The sequence below is a fragment of the Otolemur garnettii genome, unplaced genomic scaffold (genome assembly GCF_000181295.1).
Source record: "Otolemur garnettii isolate 467f Iridium unplaced genomic scaffold, OtoGar3 scaffold00002, whole genome shotgun sequence".
Classification (NCBI taxonomy): Eukaryota; Metazoa; Chordata; class Mammalia; order Primates; family Galagidae; genus Otolemur; species Otolemur garnettii.
In genome coordinates, this window is record NW_003852397.1 from 53,711,540 (window position 1) to 53,726,445 (window position 14,906).

Genomic DNA, 14,906 nt, shown 5'->3' on the forward strand with positions numbered 1-14,906 from the left:
TTCACCCAGGCTGATTTCTTCAAGTGTTTTCCCTATACTTTCTTCTAGTATTTTTATGGTTTCATGTCTTAAGTTTAAATCTTTAATCCAGTGAGAGTCAATCTTAGTTAGTGGAACAGATTTTAAAAAACAAAACAAAACTAGGCTTTTGTCCTGGTTCTGCTACATAACAGGATAACCTTAACCACCTCTCTGGGATCCAATTTCTTTAAATTGCTAAGGAGTTGAAATAAATGATTTTCCTATGGACTATTTAATGCTCAGCTCTATAAATTCTTATTCAGAGGAGTCAACGAAACCCTGATAGTCATAATATATTCATTGGGTGGCTTTGAATAAGAAAACTTTTGGTGTGAATGCCCAGCTCAAATCCTAAAATCTCCCTTCTCAACCCACCCCAATTGCAGGAGTGGGAATCTGTAGCTATATTAGAGAAAAATATCTTCCCAGTCATAACTATGAAGAAAAATAAGCAGTTGAAGCTACTGTTTAGAGAGTAAAACAGATGTGCAAAAGGTCACAAAAACAAGAACTATGGGAGTAAGAAACTCATTTTGCTTACTGATGAATCTCCAGTGCCCAGACCTGGTAGGCCTCCATTAAATAATTGTTAAATTGTTAAATTTCATTCTTCTCCATGACTTACTGTTTTGTTTTGTTTTGTTTCTTTTTGAGACAGTCTCACTGTGTCACGCTGGGTAGGATGCCTTATCAACTTACAGCAACCTCTAACTCATGGGCCTCAGCCTCCCAAGTAGCTGGGACTACAGGCACCTGCTGCAACGTCCCACAGTTGGGGGGGGGGTTCCTCTATTTTTAGTAGACACAGTGTCTCCCTCTTGCTCAGGCTGGTCTCAAACTCCTGAGCTCAAGTAGTCTGTCTGCCTCAACCTCCCAGAATGTTAGTATTATAGGCACTCTGAGTCACTGCATCCGGCCCACCTACTCCTGCATTTCTTTAATCATTCCTTTATTTTTTTCCCCTTAAACTAGTGAAGTTTGGTTTCTTAACAACCAGAAGGCCCTACCAAATATATTGTGGGTCCCACCCCTCCATAACCGCTATTCACTTCACTACAGATATATGCCAGGCCTTAGGAAAGACAACATACATATTAAAGACAGGACTGCTGCAAGTTCCTGCCTGGGGGTATAGAACTGACACAAGAGGAGAGTGGGTCAGTTGGTCAGTAGCACTAGAGTGGGGTAGTAATAGAAGCCAGGGAAATACAAATTTGGGCTGGGAAAGTGATAAGAAAGCAGAAGCAGAGAAGGAAATAAATAATGATGGTGTCGAGAGACATCCTCGTATTTTCCTGCCATAGACTATCTGTGCCCCTTCCCATGCTTATGCAGAAATCTTAATCTTCAATATCATAGTATTAAGAGGTGAGGCCTTTGCCAGGCAATTAGGTTATAAGGGTGGAGCTCCCATGATGAGATTTTCTTATAAAAAAGACAAGCTTGCTTTTTCTCTCTCTGCCATATTAGGATATAATGAGCAGACAGACATCTGTAAATCAGAAGTGGTCCCTCACCAGACACTGGGTCTGAATGCACCTTGATCTTGAACTACTTAGCCTCCAGAACTGAGAAATGTTTGCTGTGTAATACATCCAGTCTATGGAAATTTGCTTCATTCTGGACTGACTGAGACACCTCCTTTCATTAAAGTCCTCCCCCCTAACCTTGAGTAAATTTCCCTTTTCATTAGTCAAAACCAAAGGCAAACTTAGGAGTGATGTCCATTATCTTGATCATAATGATTTGTTTTGACATACATATTTGTTATTATTACAGTTTAACATTATAAAATTAACAAAATAATATAAAACTCATATTCTGGCGAAATAGCCACATGGCAGCCAAAAACCGTATATTCCCTTCCTGTTCTCCTGCCCGTTCGCGCATTCTTTCCAAAAATCGGGACTTTTTCAAAACGCCACAGGATGCAGAACAAATTGTTAAAAAGCAGGACTGTCCCACCAAAAGCGGGACCTTTGGTCACCCTATGTATGTGTCTGACACTATAACCACTGTACTATGGGTACCAAGCAAACAAATCAAATGTTATACTTTAAATATGTGCAGTTTCTTGTACTTCAATAAAGTGACAAACGTGGAATGCTTATTAGCTGAATTCTTTCAGTTATTTTTGATACCAATAATGTACTGACCATGATACATTTAGGTAGGTTCCTTATTAACTGTGCTATTTTGGACTGAATATCTGTACTTCTTTATTCCACTGCCTGCCCACCTCCCCACTCCCATTTAACCCTCATAGAAGTTAACAATTATAAGTGTCATAAATTGGTGTGCTTTAATTCATAATCAGAACTAAAATGCAAGAGCATGCGTATTTCTTGAATTTATCAAGGTTTTATATTTTAAACTCTAAATCTCTTCCAGATGTTAAAATTAGTATAAACTGAGGTAACTGATTTAACATAAACCAGTGCTATGGCTTATGTTACAATTATCTACTCACGTAACACCCTTTTTTAGGGACAAGGCCATTTATCTTGATTCTCAAATTTACAAGCACTCTGTCTGGTACCAGAGCAGAGGAAGGAGGTATAGGAAATGACAAAAAAGAATATGATGTAAGACAGAATCTGCATGTAGATTATGTGTGGGTGCAGATTATACAAGATTTTGTAGTCCATGATAAAAGTCCTTAGATTTTATTCTGATCATGATATAAAACTGCTGAAGGTTTGTTTTTTTTCAGAGACAGAATCTCACTTCATTGCCCTGGGTAGAGTGCCATGGCATCATAGCTCAGAGCAACCTCAAACTCCTGAGCTCAAAAGATCTTCTTGCCTCAGCCACCCAAGTAGCTAGGATTACAGGCACCCACCACAACACCCAGCTATTTTTAGAGATGGGGGGGGGTCTCAGTCTTGCTCAGGCTGGTCTCAAACTCTTAAGCTCAAGAATATGCCCGCCTCAGCTTCCCAGAAAGCTAAGATTACAGGCATGAGCCACCATGCCCAGCCTCACTGGAGAATTTCAAATATCACAGTGGCATGGTCTGATTCATATTTTAAAATAAGAATCACTCTGGATGCCGTGTGGAGAATAAACTGTATGAGGGAAATACAAAAGCAGAGAATATACCAAAAAGAATGGGTGCACATGTTCATTGAAAGACAGATAAAATAATTTTCACAGCAACTTTATTCATAATGACCACAAACTGTAAACAACCTAAATTTCTATCAACCATAGAGTGGATTAATAAATTGTGGTACAGTCATGCAATGGAATAGTACACAGAAGTAAAACGTGAACTGCTGCTACATACAACATGGATTACTCTCACAGACATAATGTTGGAACAAAAGACACAAGAGTGCATATAATCATATCACTTACATAAAGTTTTAAAACAGGCAAAACTAGTCCATGGTGATAAAGTTCAGAATAGTGGTTATCAGTGTGTAGAGGATGCACAAGGGCATATACTGAGATGCTAGAAATAGTCTGTATCTTGACGTGGGTGGTACATTCAATGGTGTATATGAAAATCTGTTGAGGTGTACACCTAATATTTGTACGATTTTAAGTTTTACGTCAATAAAATGGACAAAATATATTGAAAGAAAGCATATAAATGAAGAGATACCACCATATGTTAGTCAATAGTGCCATCTTCTAAACACTTTTGGTTTTCCTCCCAAGTACATGGCAGGATTGCATTCCTACTAGAACTTTCTTGTGGCTATGTAACTTGATATGTCCAATGAAGGAGCTTTGCAGGTATTTAAGTGATCTGCCATACATTTTTTCATTTTCCAGAATAAGCAGCCATCTGTTTTGTCATGTTGAGTCCCAGAATGAGAGCAACTTAAAACACAAATTAGTGAACTTTTTGTGTAATGGGCCACAAAATAAATATTTTAGGCTTTGTGAGACAGATATTCTCTGTCCAACTACTCAACTCTGCCAATGTAGAACAAAAGTAGCAACAAGATATAAACAAAGGGACAAAGCTGTACTCCAGTAAAACTTTGGATAAACAGGCAGCTGGACGTATTTTGCCCATGGGCCATATTTTATCAACACCTGACCTAGAGCAAAGTCCTTAGCCAAAATGCAACAGACAAGCTGTGTGAGACCCTGAGATTTTGCAGTTGTTACCCAATGACAACCCAGCCCATCCTGATACTAAAATTGTTTCCCTGTTTTTAAAAAAAAACAACAAAAAAATAAAAAACAAAAACCTAAAATACATTGGCTTAGTAGTTGGTTGGAGGCATTTACGAAATTGCTATAGGAGGATGAAAGAAATGACTTACATAGGGCAATTTGTATCATGGAGTAGTGAACTTGCCCCTTGAGATAACCAGAAAGGCAGATAATTGACCCTTTACTACAGAAATAGAAAAAACATTTTATAGTTGCTGTTAGCTGCACTTAACAAAATGTACAGAAAAGAGATGAATTCAAAAAAGAATTGGTCAGTTTGCAGGCAGAAGTGAAAGGATGGAAAGAATTCAGAAATTCAAGTAGTTTTTGGGTAGAATAAAGTAACTTTCAATGACAAAAATTAGGACAAAAATGAGAAATACTTGAGCTCAAAGTTTGATTAAAATCCAGTTTCACAGCAACAACCAAATCACCAGATGACTATAAGTGCCACCGTTAAGTACTCTGAATGACTTAATGTGCCTCTAACCAAAAGTCTAACAAAGATTACAATGCTAGTTAAACCCTTCACTGGACAAAATGGCTTAAGGAAAAAGTGACTAAAGATATGGTTCTCCTCATTAAGCCTGAAAGGCTTCAGGTACCCAGAAATTAAGTTCAGAGACACATGAGAACAAGAAGGCAAATAAATATAGCAAATCTAAAAAGTATATATATTCACTAGATGTTACTTCTGGGTCACCTCCATTTGGAAGGTGATGAGGACATACTGTAGGTATGAAAACAAATGAAGTGAATTATCTAGTGTCCAGAAGGGCTCAGTCATTCTTTTGTTAAATTTACTTACTTTTAAATCCCAGAAGAGCCAAAAATCATCTGTAAAGTAAAGTAGCAAGTAAATAGCATGCCATTTTCTCCTAGGGTTGATGCCTAGGAAAGGAAAAATGATTATTAACTCTTAAGCTGCATTATCTTTTTTCCAGTACTGAATGTAGTATAGTTTTAGGTCACTAAACAGTCATCTAATCTTTTCCCTCTATATGTAGGTTCCTTTGGAAATCTGCTTCTGAAAATTAAAAAAAAAAAAAATTGAAGACTTTTTTTGCTCACAAAGGGCAGTGAAAAAGATTAAGACTCCACATCATGAATACACAAATTTAATATTACATAGTGGACTTATGTGAGTACATCTAGATTAAATTCAAACTTTACTACTTAGTATGTTTACTAGAGAAAACTGCAATTTCAGTATTTTTCCATACCAACATTTACATAATAAATATTTGAGCCACATGCCAAGAGAAGCATTGCACTAAATTCTGGGACTATGACAATGAAGCAAAGAACTTAATTTCTTAATGTAACATGTGCATAAAAATTACTTAGTTAAAACTCCAAGGCAGAACAACTATGAAGGTCAAATGAGACTGTGAAAGAGGTTCAAAGACTGTGAAACACTACACAAATATTTATTTATCCAAATATTTATTGAAATGCCAGGCATCGTGGTAAGCACTAGAGAGTGAACAAGGCTTATGTGATCCCTGCCCTTATAAAGCTTATACTCTAGCAGTGATCAATAAGCAGGAACAGTAAAGTGTGCTAAGTGTATGGGGAAGAACAGGGTATATAGGGAATGCACAATAAGGGCACCTAATCTAGAGAGTATCAATAAAGGCTTCCTAGATGAAATGGCATATAAACACACACCTGAAAGATGAAGAAAAAATTGTATTGTAAGGGTAAAGGTGAAAGCAGTGAAGTGACACAATCACATAGGTTTTTTGGAACAATTCAGCTCTACAGTGTATAAAGAATCAGAGAAAGGAAGACTAATGAGGGGGTTGTTGCTTATAATTTAGGTAGGGTGATGGAATTTGGGTATGTTGATGGCTAGGAAGTACTAACACCGGAGAGTTGGGAAAAGTCGGTTTTTGGCTTCAGCAAGGCCAACTAAATAGTTGGTCATGGTATGCCGTTTACTGGAGGAAGAGCAGGGATGGGGGCAAGACCAATGACATGTTATAGTACCTATGAGAGAGCGAAGTGGATTTATGTTAGCAATTAGATACATAAATTAGGAAAGGTCTAGAAAGGAGATGAATTTGGGAGTCATATGCATATAGATGATAACTGAAGCCATGGAAGGAGATGAGATTAGCTAGGGAGATGATGTAGACTAAGGCAGACTAACACAATTTTTTTTTTATTAAATCCTATTAATACTTAAGGAAAGAGGTGCCAGCAAAGAAGACTGGGAAAGCATACCTGGAGATAGTATCTTCTCAAAGTTAAATGAACTCAAGTATTCCAGCCAGGGTAAGAATACTGACAAGGACTTAGAGAGGTTGGTAAAGCAGTCTGAGTGGCAATATCTGAGACTGGGAATACAAATCTTTCAAGAAAACTAGTAGGAATAAGATATAAGCAGTAACTGGTAAGGACATAGAGTTTTCGAAAAATGATACATATTTTAACTATATTCACTGACACAACAGGACCAGCGACAACTATATTTGTGTAAAAAAAAAAAAAAAAGACTGCCATGCAGTTACAGAATTACTTAATACAGAAAACAGTAAAATACACTTTTTTTTACACATGAGACTATTTTATAGCAAATTCTCTATAGTTGACAATTAATTTAACATACTTGGCTTATGTCTCCCCTCACTGAGTGACTATATGATGCAAACTAATTGTATTATCACTTTAAGCAAAACATACTCGAACTTCACAAAATGTACAAGATTTCAATACTTGAGGAACTGGGGTCAGAAAGCTTAAGTGGCTTTCAGGTATTCCAATATTTCTCTCAAGTAATAAAGAATTTGCCATGAAAGAGAATACTATAAGCTACGGGGAAATGACCAGTAGGTCTTTTGTTGTTGTTGTCATCCACTTGTTTTTCCAGATATTTAAGCTTACTTTATTAATCAACATTTCAATTTCACTATTTCTTGACCAGTATCTTCTCAATATATAATACTTATTTTTCTGTATGAAACAGGATAGACATCTTTAATCTGATTCAAAATTATTGTTTTACTTATTAAGTGCTATGTGAGCTACTGGAACTTATCAATGCCTTCATTGCACCTTACCTAACAAATATCCTGTCAGTTTGCCCAAGCTGCCCTTTTAATTTTGCTCCTACCGGTAATTTGCCCGGTCCCTCAAAGTAAAATAACCTGCATTTCGGGAAGAATATATCTTCACTGTGCCAGCCTATCCTATGTACTGCAGAAGGTGGATGTCTTCAGGCTTAAATGCCAGCAGAAGCCCCTAGTAAATATGATAAGCAAAAAAGTGCCTTTACACATTTCTCAACATCTTCTAGGAGGTTAAAAACTATTAGTTAAAAACTACTGACAGAACTTTGGTTTTTAGGCTCTTATATCATCTATTTTATTGCCCAGGCACCAGTACCTTCCAAATTCTTGGTTGTATCCTCATTCCTTGGACCTGCTGACTGACCACCGGATAACATGTCGAAATAGTAAGGATATGACTTTAGCACAAGAATTTCAAAATGTATTTGAGAGGATCTATAAGTTGAGTCTTGCTTACACTTAGTTTTACATATTGGACTTCACTGTACGATTGCCTTTTCACGGTTAACATAAATTTGAAAATTACTGTTTTTGTACAAAGCAGATGTCTTACTAGATATAAAATTACTACAATCTATGAATAAGGCTGCTTCTTAAATATTTCTACTTATGCACTGTCTTAAATACAGAATGTGTGGAAGTTACAAATTCTAGATTAAATCCATTTCCAACATCTAACAAAATCTGATATTGTATCATTTTTAAACAAAGGATTTCTTTTAAGCAAGATTTTTTAATAAAGCAGTAATATCATGCAGATAGGACAAAAAAACTAAAATATCTCACACTTCCTGATCCTCCTCTTTTTGACAGGGCTGAACGTCTGTCCAGAGTAGAAAAAAAAGAATTACTAACTGGCAACCATTAAGATTCTCTACTTACCGTAGTCCTTCAATAGGCAAGCTGATAAAACAGCTCCTAATTGTAAAAAAAAAAATTGAGGGGAAACCCCCCCCCCAATTGGTTAGTCTCATCTCCAAATTGCAGGAAGTCTCCTAAATCACCAACTTAAAAATGACTTTTGCTCCTGTCACTAAAATTTTATTTGATTTCTTCCTCTATTAGCAATATCACTATTACTAGGGTGGGTGAAGGAGAGGAAATCTGTCAATATTTACTTCAGACTCAGAAATGTATAAAAAAAATAGCTTCAAACATTTTGATAGTTAAGACAAAATAGCTCCACTGTATGTTATATTTTTCCTTTTTGAAAACTTAAGGACCTTGCTATGTGAGTTTTTGCAAATTGGTTCAAACATACATTTGAGTTGAAAATTTAAGATTATACTAGGTATCTGAATTGTAACACTTCATTAAAATAAGAGCTAAAATTTTTTGGCATGTATTTTCAGAACACCTTAGAAACAGACTGCAAATTCAACTCTTTATCAATACTAAAACCTCTTTAAAATCAATTGTACCATAAAAGATAGTGAATTTGTCATTCAACTAAGTTTTTAAAAAGGTGGCATTCTCATGTTTTAGTCCCAAGCTGCCATTTGAGATGGAAAAGAAAAGGCAACTGTCAAAAGGATTTGAATTGTGATTAATTTGGACAGCTGGTAATAAACTCGATTTCTCACAATCCAAATTATTATAGTAAACATGAAAAAAAAAACCAATTTTTGCTTTTAGAACTGAATTCTTGTTAAGAATATTGAATTTTTCAATTTTGTACTACAAAAGCTCATGGATTAGGTTCATTATTTCTTTCTCTCATAAGATCATCCAAACAAGGTTCCATTTCAGTTGTCGCCATCCGAAACAGGGCTTGAAGATGCTCATCTGTCAATGGCTGGCTCAAAGTGTGTTGGTTTCGAGTCAAATACGAAAAAGCCTTTCCGCAGATTTGGTTGCTATCAAACAAAGATGCCACCTTACAGGCAACCCCTTTGATAATTGGGTAAGATTCAGCAGACAATCCAGCATAGAACTGCCCTAAATCTTTGACTCTGTATTCATTCCAAAGATTAGTGTTTGCCTGAAGTTTTGTTAGCTCCATCCTTACTGAAATAGGTGCATACTCAGCCTTAAAGTTAAATGGATTTGCAAAAAGTTCTAAGTCCTTTTTAATGAACCTGAGGTCCTTAAAATGTCTCTCAAACTCTTTTTGTAGACGGCAGATGACCATTTGATACCTATCAGGATCAAATATTTTTTGATCTTCCTTGTGTTGCTCTTTAAGTTCATCAACAATTTCCTTAAGGGCAGGAAAGTCTGTTAGATTTTTTTCTTCAATATTTCTCTGAAATGAATTCAGTTTTGCTTCAAAAGTACAAATATGGTCAAAGGCAGCAGCAGCAAACACCTTACTAACTCCCAATTGTTCACTGAGCCCTCGAAGGTGTTCCATAATATCAACCAAGAAGCCAAAGTCACAAAGCCACTGCTTGTCTGAGAAATGGACTGTTGTTGCCCCTACTGACACCAAGAACGCTTCCAATTCCTTTCTTAAAGAAAATATTAGTTTTAAAGTTTTCCCTCTTCTAAGCCAATTGTTCAGACATCTTCCATTAATCCTTTCACCATACTCTGATTCAGATTCAGTTAGTAAAGTCTGAAATTCTGGTCGCCTAATGCCTCTGGTCTTAATCGTAACTATCCATTCTGATATGGTATTTATGATCTGATTAACATCTACATCGTAGGAGCTCAACAGTTCCAAGTGAAGAAATCCTGAATAATGGATAACATTCCAGCAGTTGGGACTTACAGCCTTTTCTCTCATGTACGAAACCAGTCCTGAGTTCTCACCAATCATCCTCAAAGTGTGGGTCGTGGTCAAGCCAACCATTCGCTGCAAGCTAAGCCCAGCTGTTTGCAGGGCCTCTAGGACTGCGGCCATGAGCGCACCTACACTGAAGTGATTAGTCAGGTTGATTATGGTCAGGAGATCTTCCTGCACCTCCAACTGAGCGCCCACACCGCGGATAAAGACCAGGAGATAGTTCTCATATGCCACAAAAGCCTGGTCGTCTAAAGCAAGAGAATAGGCCTTAAACTCCCTGGCTCGCTTAAAAAGCTGATTGCGTAGGTTCCTGTCAATGCTCAACATCCTCTGCTTTGCCATCTGTGGAGATAAATCAACGCCTTGCAGGACGCCTAAATGCTCGGGCAGTAGCTCTTTCAGCAGTGCCTCCAAGCACTGGAATACAAAGTTCCCCTCACCACAGCTGCGACCTTTCAAGGCCAAGAGGCGGCACAGCCCGAGGCTTGCACGAGTAGCTCTCTCCTCAGGGCTGTGAGCCGGCACCGGCAAGTCGCCCTGACGCAGACGTTCCACCAAGGCCGCGCGCTCCCCCTCCGCCGCATACCTCTCGTAGTATTCGTGTTCTGCCTCGTAGTGGCGCCTGACGTCGCGTTCGCGGGTAGCTACGATGAGGCGGCGACAAACCAGGCACAGGGCCCCGTTGCCCTCCGGAGGCTTCACCATCAAGTAACGGTGGGTCCACTCGGGCCGGAAAACCACAGCCTCGTCTACTTCCATCTTGATCCTTTTGGGTGTCATCCACATCTTGCCAGAGGCCGCAAGAGCCGGGCCAACCACAGACCGCAAGAAGAAAGGTGGAGACACAGCAGTGCCAAACACCACCTTCGCTCTGCGCCAGATCACCTCAGCGGAGGGACACCAGCCTCGCTATAGTATCTGGGCGCCTATTGGATGGATATTTCGTATTCTTCATAGCTCCTAGGAACAAACCAATAAGAAGAGGGGACAGTGATCTCTAAAGCGCAAGCGCATATTTTTCTAGCTAGTGGAAAGCCGCCGCTTTAGGGAGGGACCAAGAGCCCCAGGAACCCACGGAGTTACGAAACTTGACTGGCATTCTAGCTGCCCAATCAATAGCTGCGACTGAAGGGTGGGGCAGGATGGCGAAAGCCAGATTTAAAGGAAGGACGTGAGCGAGAGGCTGAATTCACTTCCGGTGAGCTTCTGGGCGTGACCCGGGGTCCTCTGGCGCCAAAATGTCGCTTGTAGCAGGGGTTATCCGGCGGCTGGACGAGACAGTGGTGAATCGTATTGCGGCGGGGGAAGTTATACAGCGGCCTGCTAATGCCATCAAAGAGATGATTGAAAACTGGTACAGAGTCGAGTCGGGCTCCCTTAAAGATTACGATTTAACGGGCAGATCCTTTGAATGACTTGGGCACGCCTCTCTAATCTGGGCGGAGGCGTATATGGCGCATGCCCAGGACTACAGAGGCCTCGGGTTCCCTGGGCTCGCTCCATTCTGGCTGTCCTCCTTCCTGCGTGCGGCTGTCACTTGAGCAATCTCGCGAGATCGTTCTAGGGTTGTGTGGGCGCTAACAGAGGGGTATACTTAGTTTTGTTTTACTGGTACTGTCAATTAAGGAAGTTACTTTAAAATTATATATGCAAAAGATGCGAATTTATTGATCCATAAAAGTTTATGAAGGAGAAAATCTTCCAGAGTATAGTGTGTTATCAGTTCCTTGCTTGTTCTGTCCAGAAATTATACACATTCAAGAGCACAATTCATTTTAGGGAGTTTTAGGGCAGGCTGATATGGACTTTGACTTCTCTACTTTTGGAGAGCGCTTCAGAGATAACTGATGTTATGAGTTATCCGTGGATTCCGAAGCTTGGAACTATCACAAATAATGTGCATGGAAAAAGTTGAAAACACGTGGAAAGAAAATGCGTGTGAACTATAAACTTAAGAAAAGAGGCCCATATGTGCCTAAACGTTATGTCAGATCCTTTGTGTTAAAAATCACTTGATGTTAGTGGAGTCAGTCAATTAGTAGGAAAAAGAAAAAGAAAAATGCCCCAGTGAAGAGTGGTAGGTTTGTAGAAGGATTTTTTTGTGAAAACAAATCATTTAGGGCAATGGGACTGAAAGCTCAGTGGCAAAAAGGACCCCTGGGAAAAAGAAGAGCATTAGAAGGTAGACATGAAAAGGAACAGAAAAGCAGGGGACATTTTCTCCTTTTGACTTGGACTGGTAGTAGCAGTAGTGGTCTGGCTTCTGTTTATTTTGTTTTACTATGTTAGAATAAACTGACAGAACAACTTGAGCCAATAATTGTACTGTAGTAAACTAAACATTGTAGCTCAGTGATTTATAATTAATTCTATAAGTAAAGATTTTGTATGGAGTCCAGTTATGCTCTTTTTAATATGTAAGTCAAGCTGGCCAATACAAGGTTCAATGTAGGGGCTCCTGAGAATGGTCTTTAATTTGCTGTCTTATTTCTGGATAAAGAATTATCTATCTGTGTGGGAAGTTGATAACTGCTCTTTCTCATGTAGCGCCTGCTAGAGAGAGAATTTTAGCAGGTGCTCTGTTGTAAGCTACTCTTTGAAAGCACCAAAGATTTATTGGCTTCTTAAATAATTTTTGCATTGCCATGTTTTTCTTTGCTCCATTATAAATGTATTTCCTTACAGAAAAGTAAATAGTAGATAAAAACATTTAGAATTTTTGTTTTTATAATGATATTTTAGTAGAGTCACTTGGGAACCTGAAGCTGAATAAATTTGAAGTAACAGAGAAGAGGGTAAGAAAGAGGCATGTGCTAAAAGAATCCTACTTTTAACTTCTTTTATTATCTTTCATAGAGGAACAGAAGTAATGCTGAATGTGCTATTAGAAGTGATAGTTGTTCTGTCCCTCTCTTCTATTTCACACAGTATTTAAACTCATAGAATGTCATGGAACCTGTAGGACAAAGGAAAAACACATTAATGAAGCATTCTTATTTAGAGTTTGTTATTACCACTCAACTCATATTAAAATATGTACATTAGAGTAGTTGCAGACTGATAAATTATTTTCTCTGTTTGATTTGCTAGTTTAGATGCAAAATCCACAAGTATTCAAGTGGTTGTTAAAGAGGGTGGCCTGAAGTTGATTCAGATCCAAGACAATGGCACCGGGATCAGAGTAAGTAAAACCTCAGAGGAGCAGGGTGCTCATGTGTGTCAGGTGGTACCTCTGAGAGCAGAAACTTTCCATGTTCCAGAAACTCTAGGCTTTTGCATTCGGGATTTTTTTACTGAAAAATTCAACACCAACAATAAATATTTCTTGACTACCTATTCTTTGCTGGACATTGTTCAGGAGATATGACAATGAATAAAATACGAAAATCCTTTCTCTTCTGGTGCTTACATTGTAGTGGTGGGAGACAAACAATAAATAGGAACAAGAAATAGTATGTTAGGTAGCACTAAGTGCTATGGAGAAAACCATGAGAATGAGACAGTGGGGAGGGACACAGTTTAAATCGAATAGTTTAGGAACACTTCCATGTGGATATGGTATTTGAGGAGAAATATGATGGAGGTCAAAGAGTAAATAGTGAGGCTGTTTAAAGGATATGTATTTGGGCAGAGAGATTAATGTATGCAAAGGCCATGAAATGGAAATATGCCTGACATGTTTAAGGATTCAGCCTGGAGGCCCTTGTGTCTACAGGGTAAGGAGGGAAAAGAATATGGATAAGGTCTGAGAGAACATGTGGGTCCTCATAAGCCATGGTAAAACCTTCAGCTTTTATTCTGAATATGACAAGATCCTTGAGGGTTTTAAGCAAAGAGATTACATGATGTAGTGAGTTTTATTTTTAAAAAAAATCCTTTGTCTGCTATGTGGAAAATAGACTGCAGAAGAACAGAGTAGGAATAGTAAGGAGGCTCTTAGAGCAATCCAGGAGGGGAGGGACAATGCCTCAGACCAGTCTGGTCACAGTGAGATATAAGCAGTGAGATTCTGGGTTGATTAGGAAAGGAAAAACTGATGTAGGGTGTCAGATAAGGAAAAGTCAAGAATGATTTCAAGGTTCTGGCCTATGTCAATGGAAAAGAAGAGTTGCCATTTACTAACATAGGAGACACTAAGGAAGAAGCAATTTGGTGGAAGATCAGAAGTTCATTTTGGGACATGTTAAATTTAAGATGCCTGGTGTGGTATGTGGGAGTCTGGAGTACAGGGGAGAGGTTTGGAGATAAAAATTTGGAAGTTGTTTGAATTTTGATGGTATTAAAAGCCATGAGACTCACATCAGAAAATGGTCAGCATCATTAGTCATTAGGTAAATGCAGATAAAAACCACAATGAGACTACTTCATACCCATTAGGATGACTATTATAAAAAAAAAAAATGTATTGATGAGAACATAGAGAAATTGGAATTCCTGTGCATTGCTGGTGAGAATGGAAAATAGTGTATCTCCTATGTAAAATGGTACAGTGATTCCTCCAAAAATTAAACACAGTTATCATATGGTCCAACAGTTCCACTTCTGGATATATATACCCAAAAGAAGTGAAAGTAGTGACTCAAACAGATTTTGGTAACTCATATTTGTACCAGCACTACTTAAAATAGCCAAAAGATGAAAGCCTCCCAAGTGTCTACATTTTGGTTCAGTGCCCATAGCTCAATGGTTAGTGTGCCAGCCACATGCACCAGGGCTGACGGGTTCAAACCTGGCCCGGCCCAGGCCTGCTAAACAACAGTGACAACAACAACAAAAAATAGCTGGGTATTGTGGCAGCCACTGTAGTCCCACCACCCTGTAGTTCCAGCTACTTGGAAGGCTGAAGCAAGAGAATTGCTTAAGCCCAAGAGTTTGAGGTTGCTGTGAGCTGTGATGCTACAGCACTCTAC

The 14,906-nt window shown here is 38.6% G+C and overlaps 2 protein-coding genes across 5 annotated transcripts in view; one reads left to right on the forward strand and one right to left on the reverse strand.

The window, feature by feature from the left end:
• Nucleotides 1–3,211: 3,211 nt before the first annotated feature.
• EPM2AIP1 (EPM2A interacting protein 1) lies at nucleotides 3,212–10,896 on the reverse strand. 2 transcript variants are annotated; one of them, XR_002773686.1, is made up of 2 exons: nucleotides 5,003–10,896; nucleotides 3,212–3,852 (listed from the first exon to the last, which is right to left on the reverse strand). XR_002773686.1 is itself a non-coding variant. In XM_003781792.3 (1 exon), exon 1 carries the CDS (start codon nucleotides 10,780–10,782, stop codon nucleotides 8,956–8,958), a length of 1,827 nt encoding a protein of 608 aa, XP_003781840.1. In that variant the 5' UTR covers nucleotides 10,783–10,896; the 3' UTR covers nucleotides 4,191–8,955. The 2 variants fall into 2 exon arrangements, 1 of the variants encoding a protein (XP_003781840.1); XM_003781792.3 differs by lacking the exon at nucleotides 3,212–3,852 and having other exon boundaries at nucleotides 4,191–10,896.
• Nucleotides 10,897–11,052: 156 nt separating this feature from the next.
• MLH1 (mutL homolog 1) overlaps nucleotides 11,053–14,906 on the forward strand; it is a 56,121-nt gene continuing 52,267 nt past the window's right edge. Inside the window, exons 1-2 of one of the 3 annotated variants that reach the window (XM_003781790.3) lie at nucleotides 11,053–11,350; nucleotides 13,087–13,177. In XM_003781790.3, the coding sequence (XP_003781838.1) occupies nucleotides 11,235–11,350; nucleotides 13,087–13,177 (207 nt within the window). In that variant the 5' untranslated portion in view covers nucleotides 11,053–11,234. Of the gene's footprint in view, nucleotides 11,351–11,543; nucleotides 11,585–13,086; nucleotides 13,178–14,906 lie in introns of those variants that run through there. The other 2 variants (XM_023514004.1, XM_023514002.1) reach the window with 2 other exon arrangements.